This window comes from Rousettus aegyptiacus, unplaced genomic scaffold (assembly GCF_014176215.1).
Source record: "Rousettus aegyptiacus isolate mRouAeg1 unplaced genomic scaffold, mRouAeg1.p scaffold_m13_p_9, whole genome shotgun sequence".
Classification (NCBI taxonomy): Eukaryota; Metazoa; Chordata; class Mammalia; order Chiroptera; family Pteropodidae; genus Rousettus; species Rousettus aegyptiacus.
In genome coordinates, this window is record NW_023416312.1 from 73,832,960 (window position 1) to 73,857,950 (window position 24,991).

At 41.3% G+C, this 24,991-nt stretch overlaps 2 protein-coding genes and 1 pseudogene across 2 annotated transcripts; all 3 read left to right on the plus strand.

Moving 5' to 3' along the window:
- The first annotated feature begins 33 nt into the window (after positions 1-33).
- NDUFA1 (NADH:ubiquinone oxidoreductase subunit A1) lies at positions 34-3,778 on the plus strand. The gene is made up of 3 exons (XM_036226453.1): positions 34-200; positions 1,104-1,193; positions 3,650-3,778. Exons 1-3 carry the CDS (start codon positions 99-101, stop codon positions 3,668-3,670), a joined length of 213 nt encoding a protein of 70 aa, XP_036082346.1. The 5' UTR covers positions 34-98; the 3' UTR covers positions 3,671-3,778.
- On the plus strand, positions 1,200-2,850 carry LOC118607706 (annotated as a pseudogene).
- Positions 3,779-5,222: 1,444 nt separating the features above from the next.
- On the plus strand, positions 5,223-24,934 carry AKAP14 (A-kinase anchoring protein 14). The gene is made up of 6 exons (XM_016138302.2): positions 5,223-13,576; positions 16,213-16,379; positions 16,469-16,560; positions 21,800-21,979; positions 24,247-24,299; positions 24,829-24,934. The coding sequence occupies exons 2-6, from the start codon at positions 16,223-16,225 to the stop codon at positions 24,911-24,913; spliced, it is 567 nt and encodes a 188-aa protein (XP_015993788.1). The 5' UTR covers positions 5,223-13,576; positions 16,213-16,222; the 3' UTR covers positions 24,914-24,934.
- Positions 24,935-24,991: the final 57 nt, after the last annotated feature.

Consider the following 24,991-nt stretch of genomic DNA (forward strand, 5'->3'; position numbering starts at 1 on the left):
AGCCGCGGGCGGCCGCGGGGCTTTCTGGGAAGGAACCAAATCCGGGTCACTTTTAAGGGGCCAAGGAGGTATTGTTTGACCCTGGTTACCCGGCCGCGATGTGGTTCGAGATTCTGCCCGGAATTGCCGTCATGGGCGTGTGTTTACTCATTCCCGGGGTAGCTACTGCGTACATCCACAGGTTCACCAATGGAGGCAAGGTAAGACGGCTTCTACGGCCCGCCGGCTGACTCCGCGGACCACCCTGACGCAGTGGGTGGTGGGGTAGGGAGGCCATCAGCATCCGGAACCTCTGTCCGAGGTGGGGGATACCAAAATACCACTTTTTTTCATTTTTCCTAAAAGCAGAAGCATGCGGAATGAAGCCCGACAGAAACCACATTCTTCTCTAGCGAGAAACACTTAGTTGCTGGGTGGAGAAGAGTGGGCCAGAGGGTCGAGTCGAGATTTGGGGACTGGAAAGATAGATGGTAGAAGAAGTAGGTCCAAGGTCCTAGGCAGAGGAGGGAGGTGTCATTTTTGTCCCTACTCCCTCCGACTTCTAGTCTCCTTTCTTGCTCGATTTTTGTTTTAACTCCTCACATTCACATCTTTGTGGCTTCTCGTTCTTTACTCCTTCCTCACCCTTAATGAGGTTTTTACCTTGACATTTTTTACCCCCCGCTTTCTCTTGTGAGCCTTTAGGAATTTACCACAACATCCTGTTTTTCGGCATTGTCATTTACCCCTTCCTATTTCTTCACATCATCGCCAGAGCAGAGAGTATAAACGTATTTGCGTTTTGGTTTTGTGATTGCCCTTCACGTGTGATCTACCGCTGCTCTTTTCATGTCATTAGAGTCCCAAAAGGACACAAGTAGTCATGTCGTTAAAAGGGGGAGGAGGACGATGATACTTAGTAAAATAGAAAGTGTAAAAGTCATGGTTACCATCATAATTCTAAAGTTTAGTGGTCCGATTTTATTTAGGATTCTGGACTTATATTGTTAATTTGGTTTTTCAGTGACGATTCCACTTTTCTAGAACGTTATTTATTAAAGTTCCAAAATTCTCTGTTGGGTAACTCATTTTAAAACTGCAGTGATGATTTCTTTTGCTTGTAGGAAAAAAGGGTTGCCTATTATTCATATCAGTGGACTTTGATGGAAAGAGATAGGCGTGTCTCTGGAGTTAATCGTTACTATAAGTCAAAGGTAAGATGGCTCTGATGTTAGACATCTGTCAGGGTAGAGGTGGGTTCTGGCGATGTTTTGCCAAAGGTCGTAGAGTGCTAATTTAATTTGCATTTTCTTGTCTACTAGTGTGGTTGAACAGCCTTTTACACATTTAATGATCATTTGTATTTCTTGTTCTTTGGACTGTTTGCCTGTACATTTTGTTTGTTCTGTTCTCTTTTTCTTTTCGATGTATAGGGTTTCTTTATATATTATGGATATTAATCTTTTGTCTCTTATATACGTACAAATGTTTTCGCTGGTCTCCTGTTTGTTTTTACCACATATGATGTCTTTTAGCAGATAGTAGTTTTTAATTCTGATATTCAGTCTATATTTTATCATTCTGGATTTTGGGTTTTATAGCTTGTTTACAACTGACTTTCCTACTCAAGACTATAAAAGTATATTTTTCCAATTTCTCCAGATACTGTTAGTTTCTTTTTTCTTTCTTTTTCTTTCTTTTTTTTTTTTTTACACTTAGTGCTTTGACTTATCTACAGGTCATTTGGAGATATAATGTGAAGCCAGGATTTAACCTTCCTTTTTTCCCAATAGATAGCCAGTTGTCAACAATTGTCCATTTATAGAACAGTCCACTCTAATAAACTAAATTTCCTTATACACATGAGCCTGTTTCACAGATATGCTCTTTTATACTCCATTGGTTTACTTATTACTGCACAAATATACATAGGTAAAGAATCACTATAGTTTTATATTTGAATAATAAAATTGCTGTTTTTATAGGTCAAAAATGGCCAAGTAGCATTTTCATACAGTTCAACTTAATATTATGTTCTAATACTATTCATCCTCATTATTCTTTCTAAAAATTTTACTTTTTTGTATTTCCTCTTTCTTTATTCCTCACAGCGAACCTAGGTAAATGGTAATTCCATTTCATAGATGAGAGAACAGAGGGTCACTAAATAATACTGTGAGGACTCAACTTAGATAATCTGCCTCAGTATAGTGTTATTTGAGAATCTAAAGAATGTGATGATAGCTATGTTCTCATCAAGAGCAGTATTTATCAAAGTGTGGTCTAAGAGTAACCATCAGAATCATTTGGCAGCTTTTTGCCAGAACTACCATCTTCAAGTAATTCGCCAAAATGACCAACACAAAGGGAAAGAGGAGAGGCACCTGCTACATGTTCTTTAGGCCTTTTAGAAAACATGGAGTTGTCCCTTCGATCACATACATGTGAATCTATAAGAAGGGTGATAATGTAGATGTCAAGGGAATGGGCACTGTTCAAAAAGGAACGCCACATAAATTTTACCATGACAGAAGTGGAAGAGTCTACACCGTTACCCAGCATGTGGTAGGTGTTATTGTAAACAAACAAGGGCAAGATTCTTGCCAACAGAATTAATGAGTGTATTAAGCACTCTTCAGAGCTGAGATAGCTTTCTGAAATATGTGAAGGAAAATGATCAGAAAAAAGAAGGAAGCTAAAGAGAAAGGTACCTGGGTTCAACAGAAGCACCAGCCTGCTCCACTCAGAGAAGCAAACTGTGTGAGAGATAATGGAAAGAAGCCTGAGCTACTGGAACCCATTCCCTATGAATTCATGACATGATAAGTGTTAAAAAAAAAAAACACTTCGGCACTGTTAAAAAAAAAAAAGGAATCATCTGGCACGTGAGATAAATGCAGATTCCCAGGCCCCTGGCTATACCAAATGAATTAGGATTTCTACAAGGTGGCTCCTAGGACTATGCAATTTTAATTTTTCTCAAGGTGATTCTTCCTGCAATTATAAGCAAAATACCTGGATTGTGTTATTGTAACACGTGGAAGAAATGTCATCACCGATTAATCTTTATAGTTTCTGAAGTATTTGATTGTGAACTGAATAAGGTAGAGTTGGTCTTCTGAATAAATAGTATGCTTACACAAGGCAAGAGTTCTACAGTGGGGAAGGGCTTGTACTTGAATTCTGGCTCTGCTACTTCCTTACTAATTTAAGCAAGAGACTTTTAATCTCTCTGAGTCCTCTTTCTTCATCTGTAAAAAAGTGGAATGAAGCCAAAAGTGTCTTCCTCATGTTGGCTGTCATTTTATAAAGTGGTTTTACCTTACTGTCTTCTGACTCTCTGAGGGCGCTTTATAGAAGGATCCAGATGGTAAATAGTTGCTTGACTTTAGTTCTTGTTGTGGACGTGGGGGGGAGAGGAAGGGAGGGTTTCATATAGAGTGATGTTTGCTACTGTCATAAAATGAAAACTAGAAGTCATTATAAGTTATTCATCCTTTAGTGATTATAAAATCCAGTCCAATTTATTGCAGTTAGAGAAATGTAGGATGTGAAAGTACTTTCTTTAATAACAGAGAATGCCATTTGGTGACAGTAGAAATTAGGGTACATGCATGTACCTCTGACAGGAACAGAATTCTCACATTTTCCTTTTTTCACTGTTTTTCAGGGTTTGGAGAACATTGATTAAGGAAGCATTTCCCCGATTGATGAAAAATAACTCAGTTACACTCATCTGTGCTTGCTAGAAGGTTATGCAGTGTATCATGTAGTATGCAATAAAAATTAAAAAGTAGAACCAAAGGTTTTCTTTACTTTCTAAAATAGTACTACACAAGATCAAGCAATCTAGCCAACATGGCTTTATCATTAAAAAACAAAACAAAACAAAACAAAAAAAAACGAGTTGCTGAGGCTCGTAAAATTATAGACATAATGTACCCCAAGCACCTACTCTGCCCAGTGCCTAATGTATCGTAAATGATAGTTGCTACTATTTGTCATAGATATTATATTTTTCCACATTTCCATATTTTGCTTTGCTGGGTAAATCCAATGGTGTTTAAAATTCCAGTTAGGATGCTTTTTTTTTTAATTGTTTCTGAAGACTTTTTAAACATTTTTATTATTAGTTTCAAGTATATAGTATATTAATTAGACATTTATATAGTTTATAAAATGATCCCCCTAATTGCTCCTTCTCTCCTCTGGTTTTCCACCTAGCCAATATATTAATGCTAACTACGTTCCCCATGCCGTGCTTCTCATCCTTGTGACCATCTATCAACTACTAATTTGTACTTCTTTAACCCCAGTTAGTATGCTTTTAAAACTGAGGTTGCACCTTCAGCTTTCATGTATTCTGCATCTAATACATAGTATTTGCTTAAGTGTTGATTTTTGTTTTTAGTGTAGAACAGCAACAAAAGTCATTATGTTTATTAAAATGAGTGTCCTGACCGCTTGATATATGAAAATCTGAAAAGCTAACTACTGTAAAGGTAATGATACTCCATGTATATAGATCAATATCCTGGATGACCACAGGACCTCTAGGTGAGAATACTAAATTGTTTTTTTCAACTCTATCCAGTTTAACATCTATTTTGTTGATAATCTTAAACATCTGCATTGTATGGTTTCCATGGACCTCATCTAATGGGCAGGGTTTAGAGAGCAAGGAGGTGCTTTCTATATTGTACCACCCTGTGATGATGGAACTCTCCAAGGAAAGCCAAGGTTATAATTACAACCTCTGCTCTACATTTAGTGCTGCACAGGCCTCATTTAGCTGATACTTATGAGAACTATCTCTGGAAAGGAAGAAAAGGAAGTTAGTACAGAGAGGGATACAGACTTATTGATAATATTACTAAATCTGTCACTAAATCTGCTGAGTTTTATGTCATCTTTCCGCTGTGCCTTCAGGCAGGGATCATCCACTGTTTTTCCCCTTAGGTAAATGTCAGGGCTGTATAGTAAGGGGCCACAAAATGATAGGTAGAAATCGATTGGGTTCAACATGAGGGTCTGAATTTACCTCCTTTTTTTGTGGCACCTGCTATGAAATTTAGCCTTATTTTTATACTCCACTGCCAGGGAGTGAATCAGATTAAAGCACTTAGAAACTAGGTGCTTTGTAACCTCCATGTCTCTTGATTTTTTTTAAGTCGAGGCAACCCTTGGTTGAACTCACAGATTGCAAGGACCTTGTCAGCTTACAACCCAGTATTTTTTTTTTATTTTTGAATTTTTTACACCTACAGCACCTGGTCTTCCTAGGTGGTCTCCCATCCAAGTACTAACCAGGCCCGACCCTGCTTAGCTTCAGAGATCAAAAGAGATCGGGCTTGGTCTCCTGATTTTTTACAAGTGCAAGTAGCCAGAAGAAGATGTGATCTGACCACTGACCTCAAGTCTGTATATGTCACCTGCTCTTAAGGCCAGTTGAAATGCTGCTTGGGAAATGATGCCATTCATTTGGTTGTATTCACTATCTTTAATTTTTGAATAGATACCATATTCTCATAGCTCACAATTTAACAACATAAGGCAACAGACTCTAACCTTTTTGGTACCAGAGCCCAGTGCTCCTATGAAAATCTAATGCCTGATGATCTGAGGTAGAGCTCAGGCAGTGATGCTAGCGCTAGGGAGCAGCTGTAAATACAGATGAAGAGTTGCTAGCTTGCCCACCGCGCACCTCCTGTGCGGTCCGGTTCCTCATATAAGGTATTCGGTGAAAAGACTTGCTCTAATCCCCTGCCTAGCACCTACCTGATTGTCACACCACCTGGAAGGGTCTCTTTATGTACATATAAATACACATTCTTCCATCTTCAACAGTGGTAATATCTGACAGTTTACATTACTTGTTTGGAAGAATGGTCTTCCAGGCTGCCATAATTATTTCTGGGGTCAAGTGAAACAGTCAATAGGAAAAGACTTGGAACAAGGTAGAGGAAGCTATGCACATTCAGAAGAGGGAGGAAGAAGATGGCCCTGCCCTTTGGGAAACACTTAAGTGAAACATTTTTTAAAAGGGAACATTTTCCTATCAGCAATTTTAACTTACAAGGACTCAGACATTTAGTCCAAAATCTTATTCCTAAGATGAAGAAACAGATTCAAGGATGGGAAGCAATCAGCTAGCTAGTGATAGAATAGAGACTAGAATCCTGGTGTTCTGACTCAACCTAGTACACTTTCAACTGTTCTTTGTGTCTCACTTCAATAAACTGCTGGATAAATGCTTCTTGCCAGCACTCTGCCTCAGGTTTGAATAAAACACAGTCTTGCGCTCTAGGAGCTCAGAGATAGTAGGAGCGAATGACAAGTACAAGATGGGGTGTTGAGTGCTATGTTAGAATTTTGCAGAAAGTACTGTGGGAGCACATATGCGATTGACACAGTGCTCAGGTGGAAATGGAAAGGGCTTAGGGTATGTTTCTACGTGATGCTCACACCTAGCCAAGTCTTGAAGGTTGGGTAGGATTTACAAGAAAAAAACTGATGGGAGGATACTTCATGCAGAGACAAGAGCATGAATGTGGGGACACAAACCAGCATGGCTGTGTGGGAACAATCTACAAGCACTTGTGTGGAGCTAAAGCAAAGATTGCAAGGCAGGGAGTAGAGGGGAAAGGGACTGGAGAGGTTGGCAGGACTCAAAACAGGAAAGGCTTGGTATGTCTCCTTCAGAGTGTTGGGCTTTTCTTCTGGGGACAGTTGGAAGCTTCCGAAGAGCAGGAAGCAGGGGAGTAAGGTGGTGACTTGCATACATCTGCCTGTCTGCTCTGCAGAGGATGGACTGAAAGCCATGGTTCCCAACCAGGGCGAGTTTTCCGCCAGGACACATTTGGAAAGTTTGGAGACTTCATTGTCACGATGTGGGAGTTGAAGGAGGTGTTACTGACATCTAGTGGCTAGAGGCCAGCAATGCTTCTAAAGGTCCTGCAATGCACAGGACAGTCCCTCCTTAAGACTGTTTTAGGTAGCCCAAAGTGTCAGTGCAGAGACGGAAACCCTGAAAACAGTAGCAGGATCTCCATGAAGAAATACACCAGGAAGTGCTTTTAATTCCTACTTATCGGGACTATGGGAGCAATCCCCTTTCTTCCTCCCATTCCTAATTTTTTCATTGAAGTTCAGATCCCAGGTTCTCCCTTGGTTCATCTGTAAACCTGAACTTTATCCCTTCCCTGGAGGTATTCATTTTCCCAAGGATGTATCCCAACTCACTGCGAGTAATGTGCCTTAGGCTGAGAAAGCAAAGAACTGTTTCCTGAAGATTTGTTGTGTAACATTGGGAGAAATGGGAGGATCTTCACAACAGGGGGCTCCACCACCTGTCAACTCTGTCACCATAGGGAAGTCACTTCACTGCTCCAGGTCTCAGATCTCCCATCTCTCAAGTGAAGATAGTGTGTCCTCTGCATTATATCCCTGAGTATCTGCAACTGTCCTAATGTTGCATATATGAAATAGTTTGTAACTGTACAATGCTGTGCATGTGGAAGGGATCATTGCTGGTGTTGTAAGCACCCCCTAAACAGCTATCCACTCCATCCTCAGGTCCCCCAAAGGCACTTAAGCAAATGTGATGTCAGGAGGAGCCTTGGGCCCAGTGCATAACCAAGTGTAGGTGGTGGCAGCAGTCTTGGGTTCCCTCTTAGAATGAGTGATCACAACTAAAGGATTCCCAGAGCACTGAAAACAAAGACAACGGATAACACTAACCTCAATTGCTCTGAAGGTATTTTCTGAAAACAGGAAAATTCAGCTTAATGCCACTGTGAGAACTGAGTGCCTGGTTACCCCTCTCAGGAATTGCTGTTTGCTCTGTTTTAAGGGAAGGTTGTAAGTGGATGGGATTGAAGTCGTTATACTCAACAGGAAACTTCTGGATGAGGGTAGGGGTGAGAGTTGGGGCGAATTAAACATCACTTGGTTTTCAAGATTTCCTATCACCTTGATACTTTAGTAACCTTAGAACCCAAGTTATTCTATTGTTCTCTTGTGAGACACATGGAACAGTTTCAGTTTTTTTTCTTCCCCAAGTATGTTGATGCAGATTTTAGACAGCTAAAGAGACTGGCACTTGGCTTCTTGATTTGGGTCTGTGTGTACATTCGTAATGCTTCCCTCCTGCTCCCACTTAATCCACACCCCTGACCAAATATTTCATCTCTGTCTGAGGTGTGCATACTCTGGAATATTCTTTTGAGATGTGCTCTTCCTTGCTTTCCAGACAAAGCTGGAGTAGAAACTATAGCACACTGAGCTGGGCTTGAGAATGTTCTTATAATCTTCACATTTTGGTGCATTGTTCATAAAAGATGACAAGGAAGTTTCTGTAAAGAATAAATCTAGAGCTATGTTTGCTTAATCTTTAATTGTTAAGGGTTTCTTTGGCATATCGATGTGTCTGATGCTATTGGCTGTAATCTATCTCCCCCCCCCCCTCAAAGGCATTATTGCAATGAAGAGCTAAATCATTGTTTTTGGGATTTCCACAAATCTTGATTCAGGATTAAAGACCTAATTGTCCTTTTTAGGTCATCACTGAGAAAATGGCCTAGCAGATCATGTATAAACCCATGTAACTGCTGCTTTATTAGTTTGAACACATATTTTTTTACCTGTTTTTTTTTTTCTTTCTTGGGAGGTATCTTCTCAGTTCCATAAAATATGAGAAAATAAATTATTATATATAGGCTAGAGAGTGGTCAAGTAATAAAAATTACAAGTAACTATGCAATTTCAATTATGATCCCAAAGAACTGTAATTCCAAAGGCAGTTGTAAAAAGGTAGGAAAGACAGTGGAAGCACTGAGAATCACTGCCCCAAGAAAACAAAAATCTTTCCCATGTGTTTAAGATTTTCTTTAGTGTACCTCACCTGTCCCCCTGTGTACCACCTAGCACGTTTCATTCAGCAGATAAGAATTTTCCTTTTAGGCCTAATATCCTTTGTTCCTACAGCCAGAAAACAGTGCAGCCCCCAGAAGCCCATTCCTTGGGAGTGGGGTGGGTCGGATCTGAAGTCAACCTGAAGATTTCATCTAGTGCCTGTATGAGCAGCCCAATGTAGTTATGACCGTGGATCAGAACATCAAGGTATCACCATAAAAACTCCAAGCATCCAGAGACAGCTCTGCCATTGTACTTTTATTCTGAGCAAGGCACTGTTCAGTGAGGCACTTACCCATCCTGGGGCAGACCTGCATGCTCAAGGATGGCTGGAATGTTCTGAGAGGTCTTTGTGACATCATGACTCTCGAGGTCTGCCCATTTAGGACTGACCAGCATTGTACTTAGGGTCTGGTGGCCTTTACTGTTGGAGAATGGGCCTCAGTTTAGGAAAGGCCCTGGGCTCCTACAGCCTCCTTTCCCTCTCCTGGTACAGTCTGGTAGCCCTTTAGACTTGAAGCAAGTTCAGTCAGCCACACTTGCTTAGAACCTGCCCAAATCCAAGATGCCTTGCTACATTTAACTTGCTAGTTGTCTTTTCGTGTAAGCACACCTTATCTACCCTACTATATATTAGGTACATTGAGGGTGGGAACATTGTCCCTTTTAGCTTCACTTTCTCTTAGTGCCTGCCACCTCTAAAAAGAAATGTGCCAACTGACTGGGTTCACTTGACAAGAGAATGTCAGCATTTAGCCAGAGTTTCATTCCAGAGAGCTGACAGCCTTGCTAGGGAAAAGGAAAAAGAATAAGATAAATAAGAGAAGGGGGTGACTGGGTGAGCATGAGAGTATAACGTAGAGAGGACAGAAACTGCGAGGGAATGAACACGATTGAAGGGACACAGGCGGGAAAGAATGTGATTCAAGGCCTAGGGTGTGGAGTCCTGAAGAGAGGGCCCCTCTTCTTGTGGTCTGACTTCAACCACCTTTGCTTAGGGGCTCCTCCCCAAACTCTTCTCAATTCAGGAAGAGGTTAACAGCGTGGAAACTGGTAAAGGTATCCAAAATAATTCTCTCTAGTGAGCACCATACCCATGGTAAAAATTGGGCGGGGCAAGTGAGGCCCTGCCCTCTACCCCCTCAGGCATTCTGTCTTGCCAAGGCAGCCTGAGGCCCAGGTGGGCATGGCGGGGCCATCAGGGCTGCCTGACCTTCCGTCTCCCGGGACCAGCCACCATGGCACAATCACAGGAGAATGGCATGCTCTTTCGAAGGAGACTCCGTAAGTATGGTCTGGAAGGCCCATGACATTCAGTGATGGCTCATCTTCGTGCACAGGTACCGTGCACATCGCTAGCCCACTCGCCAGGCCAGGAGCGAGGGCTTGGGGCTGCAAGGAGGTGGAGCACCTCGATGCTAGCAGAAGCCCTGGGTAGAGCGGGGGGCATCAGAATGGGGACTACGGCTTGGGCATTCCTAGCCACATCTATTTCCTTCCTGAGAAAAGGGGCTGAATGAGCCTCTGGCCAGCTCCTCCTTCCAAGCTCCACCTACTCCTAATTCTTCTCTCCTCCATCTCAGGTCTTCCAAGTCCCTTCTCCACTCTTATCTGCACTGGGGAGAACAGGGAGAGGTTTGGAAGAACCTGTCTTCAGTGCTGTCTGGGAGTTCAAAAGCCCTCTTAATCTGGAGTGCCCCTGAGGCCAGAATTTGTCGCTTCAGTGAGGGCCTTGGCTGGTGGGTAGGAGGTAAAGTTCTAGCCCTGGGGAGTTAAGCTCCATCTTCAAAGAAGAACCTTTCTAATCGCCTGGGAAATCTCTCTTGGCTCCCCCCCATGAAAGCATTTTGCCCACAAGGAGTTTCTCATCACTTGCCTGCATCCTCTCTCCCCCCTGGGCAATTAAAATTCCCACTGCAAGCCCTCCCAAGGCCTGGGCCTCACCCTGGGCCTCTCACCAGTGGCCTCAGGGCTTCTTAGGAGAGATCTTACTGCCCTTGACCACAAAATCTTAACACAAAGGAAGCTTTTGAAATATAGCTACTGTGGGTCCTAATGTTTCCAGCTAACCCCCTCTGCCCCAGGGAGCCAAGGGAAAGGGCAGGGCTTCTGATAGGGCCTGCTGTGGCACTAGAAGGTTCCCAGCAGTTGGTCTGACCAGCAAACAGAACTCAGGCCAGTTATCAAGAGCATTCATATATCTGGAGCCTACGTCCTCACCAATGACAGTGTCCACACAAGTCCTCCTGGTTTGGTGACTGGGCATTGGCCCTAAACAGTGGGAGCTCAAGAAACACTTGCTCTTGTTGACCCAGGCAAATTCTCCTAGCTTTTGGGGAAGTGGTGGGCTCTTTCTGACATACACTTTTTTATTCTGTCTATTGTGGTGAGTCTCTTCATCATCATGATTATAATAACTAATGTTTATTGAGTACTTAGATTGTGTCCTTGTTTTGAGTGCTCTATATGAATTGCCTCATTTCATCTTATCAACCGAATACAGTGATTCCTATTAAGATCCCCATTGTACACATGAAGAAGCTCAGAGAGGTTGAAACAAAGCCAGTTCATGGTAGAGCTGAGATCTGAAACTGTTGGGGCTAGGGAAACTTTCCCTTCTTCTCTTTAGTTCTTTTGGCTGGTCAAAAACTCCAAATGACATACAACAGATTAACAGGAGAAAATCAAGTTTTAGTATGTGTGAATGTAGAGTTCACATAAGCATGAAAATTTCAAAGACAGTGAGTCAAAATGAGGTATATATGCCATTCTGGACTAAGGAGATGGAGGCAGGGCCCTGGGACTCCAATGGGAAAGTAGGCAATTTACAGGTAGATGAGAAAGAGCAAATGTCATAACAAATGCTGTGGCACCCAGAAACAATGGGACACTGAGGGGAGTCTAACAGATAGTCAATGCCTGGATCCTCCCTGTCTGCCACATTTAGTGTATATTATGCTAAGGTGAATATGCTAAAGTTCCCTTCTTGAAGCAGGTTTTTCTATCTGAATTCCCTTAGGTAGGTAAGAGGGAGGTTAGAAAAAACTCTTCTTCAGTTTGTTGGGCTTTACTTTCAGCTCAAAGTAATCTGCATGCCAGGGGTATACTTGTTCTGGACCCCTACAAAACCCACTGAAATCAGAGATTGAGTTCCTCTGACTAAGCCATATTACCTTCTACCCTTCTCTCCTCCTAATCTCATTCTGCCACCTCACTCACTACACCATCTCAGCAACAGGCTTCCTGTGTGTGGGACCTCAGTGTATGTGGTGTCTTCCAGGCAGTGAGCTTAGCATTTCTTCTTGGATAGAGAGGACACTTAGCACAGCATTTTCCTTTCTTTGTTGGGCTTGAGACCAATTGTCATAGGGTGAGAAGCCAACCACTCCGTATACAGAACGCAGTGGTTAAGAGCTAAAGGCAAGGACTCCCAACCTTGGAGATTTCATGGATTAATAAATTAATAAAAGAAAACGGGGTCATAACATAGGGCCAACAACTTTTGATTTCACCATTTAAAAGAACAGTTTATAGTACTACAGTTATTAATAATACTAGAAATAGTATCTAACCATTATAGAGAGAGCTTATGATGTACCAGGCACTGTTCTCAGTCTTTACATGAACTATTTGATTTGATCCTCATAAAAAAACTATTCTATAGGTACTATTATCTCCATTTTATAGACAAGGAAACATAGAAATGTTAAGTAAATTGTTTCTGGTTCTATGCTGATAACCATTATACTATCAACTCATCCTTGATTCATAGAAGACATTTTTGAAAACACGCAGTAAATGAGTGGGGTGCACCAGAGATGTATGTTTCCTCAAAAATCCAGTAAGATCACCAGGTACCATATTTCAACTAATCTAACATGCCATCAACTGAAAGGTGTACCTTCTTTTATATTCCACTATGAAGAATTTTTAAAAACATTATCCATCAAACCTTAATATATTATCGATTATAAGATGAATTCCCATTACATAGATGTTAAAATATGGAAGAAAAAACATTGTGAATGTACTAAGTGCCCCTGAATTGTTCACTTTAAGATGGTTAATTTTATGTTATATGATTTTTATCTCAATAAATTAATGAAAAAAAGACATCTTTGAAAAATAAGCAAGGGTAGTCCTAACCCCTCAATTTGGGAATAAATACATAAAAGCTCAGTCAGTGAAGTCAGACAGCTCTGGGCGTGAGTTTTAGGCAGCTTCTTCAACACTCTCTGTGCCTCAGTTCGTTCAACTGTAATGAAAATACTAATAGCCATCTCATGGCTGCTGTGAGAAGTAAATTACTTAACACATACTGAGCCCTTTACACAGTGATGGCACATAATGAAGACCCCAATACACACCAGCTGTGAGGCCCATTGTTGCTACCCCCCCTGGCACAGCCCTGAAAGCTCATCTCCTGCTGGAGAGGAGCTGAGTATGGACACTGCAGCTTGATTCTGCTTTGGAAGTCAGATTATTGCTGTGACTGACTAACCCTCTCTCCACTAACAGAAGCAGTCAGAAACACTTGAGCTTTGCTTCCCATTCATTGAAACTGGTGTTACCCTGGCAGCATTTGTAAACATTCTGGCTAAGAATCCTGGGGAAAAGCTTCTAAGAGACTCCTTCTGAGGCTTCCCTGGCTACTACTGTTCCAGACAAGGATCTGGTCACTCAGGTATTGGAAATTGTGAAGGGTGGGAGGGTTCCACAAAAAGGACCTGCAGTGGTTCTCCCCATTCATCACCCAGACCCAAAACTTAACTACACCCCTGACCTTTCATACTCATTCTGCCCACCTCCTTAGGAAGGGAAGGGGAAAAAAAGAAATAGGAGAGGCCAGTAGGAGGGACATTTCAGAATGATTGTGCTCACAAAAGTGTGAGGATAAGATCTGAACTTCTTCCTGAGCCCTGCTCCCCTCTTCCCTTCTCCTGTTGGCTCACAGGGCTCCCCAGGGGAAGGGTTTAAGGAGATGCTTCCATGGATAAAGCCCCCACTTCATTTACTTGGTGTTAGAAATCATACATTTGGCTTACAGTCAATTCTTCAAGAGGCAATTTGCTGAAAGCCAAGTCACTGGATGACCAAGTCACCAAATAGGCCATTTTCTGAAGGATCAAGTTGCTGTATGGACTCACTAAAGCCTACCAAATTTACCAATTTACTAAAAATACTCTTCTGTTGTCTTTAACTTTGGGGTTTTACAAAAAATTGTTTTGGCCAAATTGGGAAAAGCCAGTTTTCTAGGGTTAAGGGCCTTCAGACTCCCTTAAGACCCACCCTTCAGTCTCTGCTTGCTCTGAAATAGGTAGCTTGGGAACATTCTATTTCCCCTCAGCAGATGACCCTGTCCACCCCCCAGATGCAGCAGCAGGGAACCGAGGCAGAGACAAACTGAGCTTAAAATGCTGATATGACTCTGATGAACATGAGTCAGCATTATTACCAAAATGTTTAAAGACTGTTCAAACCATTCCTGGACTGATGGTCATGGGAACCAGGTTGCCCTGTGCAGCACTCACCGCACTCTAAGACCAATGGTGGTGTGAACAGAGGGAACAAAGTGTGACTCTTTTTGAAAGAGGCTTACACAAAGAGAGTGAGCACATCTGGAGTCCAGACAGAAATGTGAGAACAGGGCCCCATGACTCTCTGTGAATCTTGGAGGGAGGAGAGCAGTGTAGTTAAGAGCTCAGGCTGTGGAGCTGAACAGTCTGGGTTTGAGCTTGGCTTCCTCATTTCACATGGTAACAAGAGTCCCTCTGTTTACGATTCAGGGTCCCAGTAGGAAACTGTAGGTATACTAAAAGTAGGATAGGTAAGGAAGGGTTAAGGGAATATTTACAAGGGTGTGGGTGGACAGTGGGGAATCAAGGGCAAATGCAGTTCCCCAGGCCTAGTAACAGCGAGTGGGGCCATAGGGCCAAGGGGAGAGAATATTCTTACCAGACCGAGGAGTTGTGAGACAGCTGCCCTGGGAGAAGCAAGGGCCTTCTCCATGCAGCCAGCCACGGGTGACCCTGTAGGGGATTCCCCTCTGCTCCAGGTAATATCTACCTTGACCTCACTTTCCTCCCTTCGGCCTGATGTCCCCATTGTGTGGAACCTCCTAAAAGACAGGGGGCATGGGAGATCCCATTGATATAGTCCAATCAGGTCAGCCTTCCAGGGTTGAGAGCAGAGGAGTTGGGGGAGAGTGGATCTAGAAAGGCCAATTAAAAGCAGCCAGTGCACAACCTCACAGGGGCATGGTGAAAGTTAAATGAAATAAGGCATATTAAACACCTCGAATTGGGAGTTGCTATTTATAGAAAAATAAATAGCTTTCTTTGGAGAGAGACATCCACTTTCCTGCAGCACCCCAATGCAAGGATTACCTGCACGGGATTTATAACTGTGCTAGAAGTGACTTCTCATAAGCGAAGACACTAGAGTATAGCAGGGAAAGAGAATTTACAACTCAGGGGAAAAGATGGAAAAAAAATGGAAAATGTACAAAGGCTCCTAGCTCTGTAATGAACCCTTCACAGCCCTGAAAACTAATTTTCACAGCCTCAGTAGCTGTTAAAGGAATTTGGAAAATATGAGCTATAAGTTATGATGACCATCTTACTAAAACAGTAGCAGACAAATATTTTCTTGATGTGATAAATCTCAAGCCATAAACCAGCATCATACTTAAAGGTGTAACACGAGAAAGCATACCCATTAAAGTTAGACACAAAAGAAGGATGCTCCTTATTTCCACTGTCACTTAACATTTTTCTGGAAATGTTAACTAAAGCTAATACTTATATATTTTAGGGAAAAAAGATGGTAAAAAATGATAGTTACTGGTGGACGATATAATAGTCTACCTGGAAAATCTAAGAGTAAAACCTGAAAAACCAACCCCTCCTATGCTGTATCGCCTTTAATCATTTTAATTCACTTTATCTCTAAAGAGTCATGTGTCCTTAGTCCCCTAAAACAGGGTTTGAGGTTCTATTAAAGACTCCACTAGAAATCAGTATTGTTAGAATGCCAAAGAAGTTATGAATCATTCTACTACATCTTGACTTAAGTCTTCATGGTTATGAGAATCCGGAAATCCTAGGTTTTCAGGAAAAGTAGATCTCAGCAGCCAGGCACAAAGGGTAAATGGTAAAGCCTCGCTCCTACCCTAACCCCTCCCTAATCCCTTCCCTAGAGGAAACAACTGTTTCCTGTCTCCTGTGATTCTTCAAGAGATAGTCTGTACTTATAGGAATGTGTACATGCATACATGCACGCACACATGCAAAAGTTAACTTTTTGAGTTTCTTTTTCCAGGCAAAAGAAAATGAATAAGACTAAAAGTGTCAGATTTCAGGAGACAATAGATGTGTATATTTGTCCTTCAGACGACACAATCGATACAGAAGATGACGGCGATTTGAGTGAACTAGCTCTAGATTTAGCTGAGAGTGCCATCACAGCTGCTATTAAGACTGTGGAAGGTAGTAATCCTGTTTGGGTGCCTAAAGGACTGTCTCATTATATAATGTCACGCTACCAGGCAACTAACAAAATCACACCTTGTTTGCAGAAGATGAATACACCGTCAAAGATATCAACTGGATCACACACGGTGAATTCACAGCAGAAAGGGGCCGTAAACAAATTGAGGAGTTTGTTTTGGTAAGTTAGTTGACCATCCCACCATGGTGTATAAGGGTGAAGAACAATAAAAAAGGCTCTGGTTTGATGAAAAATTTGAAGCCCAGAATCCATAGGAGATGATATCAAAGGCTTTTACATGTCCTCATCTGGGTTCCAAAATCAAGATACGATAGTCTTTGAAGGTGAAAAGCACAATTGTGTTTCCCTGTGTTTGTATCATCCTAACTTTACATTTTCCTAGGAAAATCTGATATTCTCAGTAAAGCAACTTTTCTATCTGGCGCTCTAAATGGGGGCCTAATGCCCTAAGGAGGGAGTTGCTTCTTCCAAACAAGAGTTCTTCATCACCAACTTTAGAATGCTCATATTAACAGATGGGACATAGATGGATCAAAAATCTTTTTGATGTAGGTTTGGAACTTATTGCCCGCATACTTAGGTGCACATGCCTGTGAATTTATTTTTCTTTTCCTCCTGTGCCTGGCTCTGACCTTATTCGTGTGATTCTACCTGGCAGCTCTGGTGAAAAGGCCCTGGGTTGCTTTGCATAACTTGCAGGTAGATTAAGAATAATGACTTGAAATCCTCATTCACTGTATTTCCTCGGATGAGAAACCAGTTGAAATTGGTGTAGGTGGACCCCCACCCCCTGGGAGAAGTTTCCTGCTGTCTCTGTTCCTCCGGCCAGCCTAGCAAAGCTCACAGCCCTAAGGGCCCTGGGCAGCCCTGGTCAGGTGAGAATGAGGAAAAGCCAGAAATTTTTGGCTCCACACACTCCGTTTATACTCCACTGGGCAAAATGAACCTTTCTCATTAGAAGGAATATCCAGAGTATAGTGAGGATGAATAGCACAAAGTACTAGTTACTCTTGTATCTTCCTGCTTTGGAACATCTCTCCATTTGGGGTTGGGCAAAAGTCCTTGCCTCCTGCACCCAGGATTTATAAATCAGGCTGGAATGGGGCACAGAACAAGCAGGAAAAACTTCCTCTGCAAATCCCACTGGTTATTCTGAATAAAAAGGCAAAAAAAAAAAGTCCTGACAATGGCCTACAGTGCCCAACATGATCTGAGTACCCCCATCCCTCCCAGCTTACTGCTCAGACTCCATCACCTACTGCCTTCTCCATTTTCACCTTTCTCACTAGAGCCACACTTGTTTCCTTGCATTTCAACTGTCAGGCATGTACCTAGCTCAGGGCCTTTACACTCGCTGTTCCCTCTGCCTGGAACACTCTTCCCTGAGATCTATTCTTATGGTTCATGCTTTACCTCTCTTAAGAACTTTGCTAAGATGCCACCTGCTCATTGAGGCCTTTCCTAGCTACCTCATCTAAAACTGCAGCCCTCTCTCCTTCTCTAATTTAGTTTTTCTTTAGCACTTAGCTCTACCTGAGGTACTAGATTTTACTTATTTATACCATTGCTTTTATCCCACCACCAGATCCTATGGTCTATGAGGGCAGAGACTTTTTGTTCATTTTTCTGTCTCAAGCCTCTATAAAGGTCAAGTGCTCTATAAATAAGTGTTAAATATACAAACAGATTTATTCTTTCATAGATGAAGAGCTTATCTACTTTGTAGGTTGTTGCGTGGATAGAGATGATTAGAAAGTAGAAGGTGATTGAAAGCTAAAAGCTCTTGACATCAAATCACCCTGTTCCCAACCCCACTAATACAGCGAATCCTAGAAATGAAGTCTACCATCTAAGTGCCAGGCATCCCTAATGAAGAGCTTTCTCAAGCTTAGTGCAGATTTCCCAGAGTCCACCGTACACCAAATTAGGAGTTACTATTTTGGAAAATTTGGAGTTACTATTTATTGAAAATTGCTATGTGCCAAGCACTGCTAAGCATTTCATGTATATTCTCTCACTTAATCCTCACAACAAACCTTAGTGTAGGTATATTTGACAGATAAAGAACCTTGAGGCTCAGAGAAGCTGGGCAATATGTCCAAGGTCTTCCTGTTTAAGTAGCAAAATGAAGTTTTGATCATAAGTCTGTCTGATATACTTTTCCACCAGAGTAGGAAAAAGGACTTTAAAAAATTTAAGTTTATTGGAGTGACATTGGTTAATACAATTATATAATTTTCAGGTGTGCATTATCATTTGACATCTATATATTCCATTGTGTGTTTACCACCCAAAGTTCAGTTTCCTTCAACTACCATACATTTGATCCCCTTACTCACTTTACCCTCTCCCTAAACTCTATATTTGACCCCCTTTACCTTGTCTAACTCACTCCTCCTTCCCCACTCCACTATTAACCACTAGTCTATAGTCCTCTGGTAACCACTAGCCTATATAGTTCATGCTCATGAGACTCCTGCTCATTTGTTGCTTTTAGGTTTATATCCCACATATAAGTGATATCATGTGATTTTCAACTTTTTCTGTGTGGCTTATTTTGCTTAGCATGATTATCTCGAGGTCCATCCATGTTGTAGCAAATGGCTGCATTTCGTCTCTTCTTAGGGCTGAGTAATATTACGTTATATATATATATATATATATATATATATATCACAGCTTCTTTAGCCAATCATCTATCACAGGATACTTTGGTTGCTTCCATGTCCTGGCCGCTGTGAATAATGCTGCTATGAACATCGGTGTGGAAATATCTTTTTGGATATGGGTTTTCAAGTCTTTGGGGTAAATACTCAGTAGAGGGATTGCTGGATCATACGGTAGATCAATTCTTATTTTTTTGAGGAACCTCCATACTGTTTTCCATAGCGGCTGTACCAATTTGCAGTCCCACCAGCAGTGTATGAGGGTTCCTTTTTCTCCATATCCTTTCCAACATTTGTTATTACTTGTCCTGTTGATTATAGCTATTCTAACAGGTGTGAGGTGATATCTCATTGTGCTTTTGATTTGAATTTCCCTAATAGCTAGCAATGTTAAGCATCTTTTCATATATTTGTATATCATCTAGGGAGAAGTGTCTGTTCAGGTCCTCTGCCCATTTTTTTTGATTGGATCATTTGTTTGTTTATTGTTAATGAGTTGTATGAATTCTTTGTATATTTTGGATATTAGGCTCTTATTGGAGGTGTTGCTTACAAATATATTTTCCCATTCGGATGGTTGTCCCTACATTGCTGACGATTTCTTTTGCTGAGCAGAAACTTTTTAGTTTGATATAGTCCCATTCATTTATGTTTGCTTTTACTTCCCAAGCAAACGTAAATGAATGTTTATGTTTCCTTGAGTTTAGTTTCTATGTTTCTTCCATGCATTTTATTGGGAAAAAGGACTTTTTGATGGCAAAAATCATAAAGAGTTTACTATCAATGAAAAATGGAAATTCAAAAGATTTTAAGGTATTGCAGTGTGGATAAGAATGATCAAGCCTGATGTCAGAAGGCTTGTGTGTTGGTGGGAGGGAATAGGTACACTTATACATTGCCAGTGGGCACAATAATTGGTTTATTCTCTTCAGAAACACAATTTGGCAACAAGAATATACAAATAAGTTCTTTATGAGAGAAAAATTGGAAAATTCCCACTGCCTAACACACAGTTAAAATTATTTTTATAATAAAAATAAAGAATTGTTACAAAAAAACCCCAGTGAACAAAAAGACACAAAGTAGAAAATGAGAGTTATCCCTACACCCCCATAATGCCCATTTCTATTTCCTCAAAGATCATTTACCATTGATAACAGTTTTGTGCATATACTTCTAGATGCCTGTCGATTCTGAGTGCCAATAACATATAATGGGCTAAGCCATCCATGGTAGAGTAGCACAATAAGATACTGTTTCCTCGGAGTGAGGATATGAAGCAACATTATGTAAAAATTACAAAACATGCTGGAGCTACATGAAAGTCAGCTGCTTGCACAGTGATAAAAAAGGAAGAAATCACCTGATGGAGATAGTTGAATTTGAGGTGTCTAAGGCTGCCTTAGTTTACAAAAGAAAAAAAAAACACTGACACCAAGTCGAGAGGGAGAAAATCTTAGCACTGAGGCATCTGGTGAGGCAGAGAACTGAGCTGGTTACTCAGAAAACCTGGGTCCCTGTCACCTCCGTTGTGTTGGACTGTCCTTACCCATTTCTAGGCCCCAGTATCCTCATCTGTAAAGTAAGGGGCTTCATTAGATGATCTCTAGGGACCATTCGAATGCTACAAAGTCTGTGATTATGTGGCAGATTAACTATTAGGGCTGACAAAGTACATCAAATAATACAGAAAGGTTGGAAAAAAGATATGCTTCTATGGGCTTCAAGAGCTTGACTGTTGGACTTCTTCCTTAAAAGGAATAGTGATCTCTGTAGGAAGACAGAGTCCCTCATCTCAAGGAATCTAGAGTCTGGTGCTCCTCTCTGGCTAACTGAAAGAGCCAATCGGATAGAAGGTTGAAATAAAGTAAGCTGAGGCAGAAGGCTAGCCTGCTTCTTTTTATTGTAAAGGGAGGCTTTAAATCTTTTTATCATCTTCTCCCACACTCCTTGTGCACATCACTGGGCTTGTTAGACAATCCCACTTCCTTCTGTGGACCTTTATCTTAATTCAAGATCTTTTTTTGACTTGTGAGCTTCCTGCACCCTAAAAGCCAGCCCAAGGGACTCCAGTTGAATTGAACTTAAATATCTATAGCATTCCTGGCCCTGTGCTAAGAATCAGGGCTGCATTATGACTTCTGTGGACCCTAGGTGCTGGTAAGATTTGTGCTTAGGAGGGAAAGCTTCTGCAAGGGTGTAGACAGGGATCTGAGGGATCTGGATGATCCTATTGTCTGACTCATTCCTTTTCTAACATTATATACCATCTATGGCTATAATTAAGTGAGTTTGGTTTTTGACAGCAGTTTGTAAAATCAGCCTCATTACTTTCTAGTCACACCTTGAGGTCTCCCAGAGAGGAGTAAGCAGACCACATGTTCTAATCACTTTCTAATTATTTTTCAATTAACTAAACTTGCCTCTCAAGTAAGGGTCTGGAAGGAGGTGTGTATGTATGTGTGGTGTCTATGAACATGTGCCTCTACAGTACAAAGCCCAATCTCAAGTGATGTTTGCATTATTCATTCATTTCATTTCATCTGCACCTCTTCTCTCCTCCACTGTGGAGATAATTAAGAGTTGACTCTAGTTCGAATCCCAATCAAAAATGTTAGAAATGGACTCCAGAAGCAGAGCTATAAACCCCACTGTTGTGTGCTGCCTTTATCCAGAGGATTTGAAGAGAAGCCTGCTTGTTTTTCTCTGTGTGCTCTTTTTCTATTAAACAGACTTGGGAGTATCAAGACCGCTGGGTGCACTACACAAAATTGATAGAGACAAAAGATGTGGTTCACAGCTTGCACTACATCTACTCTGTACGCTGGAGCGTCCCAACTGCTAACACACCCACGGCACTAGGCTCTGCCTCTGCCTACTTCACTATCAAGTTCAACAAAAACAAACCTCCGGTAAGCTCTTCCTTTCCTGCCTGCTCCCTTTGATAAGACTTCGATGAGAATAGAGACTTCTCTTGTCAAGATCATTGATGACCCCTTCTTTGTAAAACGTAATAGTCATATTCCTGTCCTCATCCTGTTTGGCCTGTCTGCAGCACTTGCCATAGCTGATCACTCCTTTCTCTAAGAAACATTCTATTTGGCTTCTAGGACAGCATACTCTCCTGGTTTTTCTCCTGCCTCATTGACCATTCCTTCTCAGTCTCTACTGGTTTCTCCTCCTCCCACTAACCTCTTTGTATTGGAATGTCACAAAATGTAGGCCTTGGACCTCTTCTCTATACTTGCTGCCTTGATGACGATATCCTGTCTCCTGGCTTTAAATGCCACCTCTAGCTTATGAGCCCCAAATTTATATCTCCAGCTCAGACCTCTGCCACTTAGAAGTTTAAGAAACATCTCACTTATTGTAAACAAAATTGAACTTCCAATTTCCCCTTCTAAACCTGACCTGCAGTCTCCCTCATCTCAGCTGATGGTGTCATCCTTGACTCTCGCATCCTTCATTGAATCCATTAGGAAATCCTGTTGGCCCTACTTTCAAAAATAGGTCCTGAATCTAACAATTTCTTACCATTCCAGTTCGACCACCACCATCATCTCTTACCAAGATGATTTCCATAGCCTTCTAACTGGTCCCTCTGCTTCCACCCTTACCCTGATCATGTAATGAATTTATGTCACTCCTCTATTTAAATACTTGCCAGCATGTTTCTTGAATTCCACTGGGGACCTTGTTAAAAGGAAGATTCTGATTCAGCAGGTCTGGGGAGGGCTTGAGATTCTGCATTACTAAGAAGCTCCTAGACCAGGCCGATGCTGCTGGTCCACAGACTACACTTTGAGTAGTAAGGGCCTAAAGACCTTGTGTGCTCTGGTCACTTGTTGTTTTCCCACTATTCCTTCTCTTTCACTTACTCTCTCCAGCCACTCTGATTTCGCTGCTCTTCAACAATACAGCCCCATGTCGGTGCTTTTGCACTTGCTGCTCCCTCTGACTGAACACTCTCCCCTACGTATGTACATGACCTGCTCTCACCTCCTACACTGCACTTTCTCCCCGCTCCCACCTGCCAATGCTTTTGCTTTTTTCCTGTAACACTTTATCAACTTCTGATATTCTATATAATTTATTATCTTGTTAGTGTCTGCTCCGCCTACTAGAATGTAAGTTCCATGAAGGCACAAATTTTTATCTTGCTGAAAAACAAGGGCTGGCAAATAGTAGGCACTCATTAAATACTTTAAGGAATGATTGCTTGTAGTCACTAGGTAGACAATGAATATGAAATATGCTGATAGCTGGTATGAAGAGTCAAAATAATATCCATGAATCCAGGCATAGGGTTCTCAGAGGAGCAATGTTGATACCAAGCATAATGCCCAGAACACAGCAGACATAAAAATGTTATATCCCCTTTGTTTTTCATCCTTTCACATGTTATTTGAGCCTTTGCCTGACTCTAAGGCTTTATATATGACCACATGAGTCAGCTATATCTTGTATTTGTCCTATCCTAGTATAAACTGATCTATTCAGAGATTTTGGGACCCGGAGTAATCTAAGGAGGTAAAATACATGGCGCTCTCACTTTTCCTGGTCATATATCCCACCATCAGCTGTCTTGTTAACTGGCAAGGTTAAAGATCAGAATGTTAGGCTTGTGGAGGTAAGCAAGACCATAAACCAGTGACCATACAAACAGAGGGCTTGAGAAAAGGGCTCTTGCTCAGAATACTGAGTATAATTTTGGAGGGGTAAATAGATGGTAACCATTGAGACAATATTACAACCTACATTTTATGCTGCTTTAAAAATGTTTTTGAACTTTGTTCATCTATATTATTTCATTCTTATGCCATTGTCAGTTGAGTAAACTGGAGCATGTAAAGAAGGTAAATGACTTACTCAAGCTCCTGTTAATGAGGAACACAAGCCTCCCTCTACTTACTTGTTACCAGTTCTTTGGTGATTCCTTTCCTTGATATTAGCCAAAAGGCTGAAAAGTGATGCCTTGGTGATTCTTAAACTATTTGTTGCCAAAAAGATCTTTTGGAGGACGGAGGTTTGAAGTGTCAAAGACTACCACCTTTAGACTCGCAATTCACAAGACAAATTCTAGAAATTTAAGAGTATACATATGGACAAGTGTAGGAATAGGAGGAATCATGAGTTGGTACGACTGGTCTGGACTGACTATTGTCCTTTTCTTTCTTAGGATGCACCTGTTGATGTCTCTTTTATCTTTGAGGGCCAGTCATTAGTTCACAGGTAATGAAAACTTGGAGACTTATTTTAACACAGTGGTGGAAAAAGGTCATTATACTCTGAGAATCCAGCAGGCCCACAGCCACAGATAATTCACATAATGGTCACTTTTCTCCTTTGGGCCACCTACCTCATTAGGATTGACTGAAAGGAGGATTCTGCCATTGTTCTAGAATTTTTTTAGTGATTAGAAACTTAGAATTTTTCAATGATTAGAAACTTGAGGATTAGTTGCTAGAGTAGGATGGGGGCAAAGTGGGTCACGTCTGTTGTTTCTATAGGAAAATTCACAATTATATGGAATTAATTCATATATAATAATCCCTTTTGTTTAGCAACTCTTAAAGAATCTTTACATATAAACTATTTTATTTACTGGGCCTAAGGAATAGATAGAGACAGCCTCCCTCTCTCCCCCGACTCTCAAAAAGCTTTTTGTTCACTAGGAATATAAGAGTAAACAGGGAATCGATCGCTGGCTCAGTGTTTTATTTTAAAAGCTTTTGGTGTGTTTGTTTTTCTTTCTCTACAGACCAGGAAAGACTCGCTTTCGAGAAAAATGGACGAGGGACCTTGTTGAGGCCAAACATATTTTAATGGAGTCAAATCCCTTCTAAATCAATTATGTCTGATTCTTACTCAATGTTTTAGGATTGGATTTCTAATCAGAATGTATTAAAAATACGACACTGTAC

Coding starts and splice junctions, on each gene's coding strand:
- NDUFA1 (XM_036226453.1), top strand. CDS start 99: ATGTGGTTCGAGATTCTGCCCGGAATTGCCGTCATGGGCGTGTGTTTA. Junction 201..1,103: donor GGTTCACCAATGGAGGCAAG/GTAAGACGGCTT, acceptor TTTTGCTTGTAG/GAAAAAAGGGTTGCCTATTA. Junction 1,194..3,649: donor ATCGTTACTATAAGTCAAAG/GTAAGATGGCTC, acceptor ACTGTTTTTCAG/GGTTTGGAGAACATTGATTA.
- AKAP14 (XM_016138302.2), top strand. CDS start 16,223: ATGAATAAGACTAAAAGTGTCAGATTTCAGGAGACAATAGATGTGTAT. Junction 16,380..16,468: donor TGCTATTAAGACTGTGGAAG/GTAGTAATCCTG, acceptor CCTTGTTTGCAG/AAGATGAATACACCGTCAAA. Junction 24,300..24,828: donor GGCCAGTCATTAGTTCACAG/GTAATGAAAACT, acceptor CTTTCTCTACAG/ACCAGGAAAGACTCGCTTTC.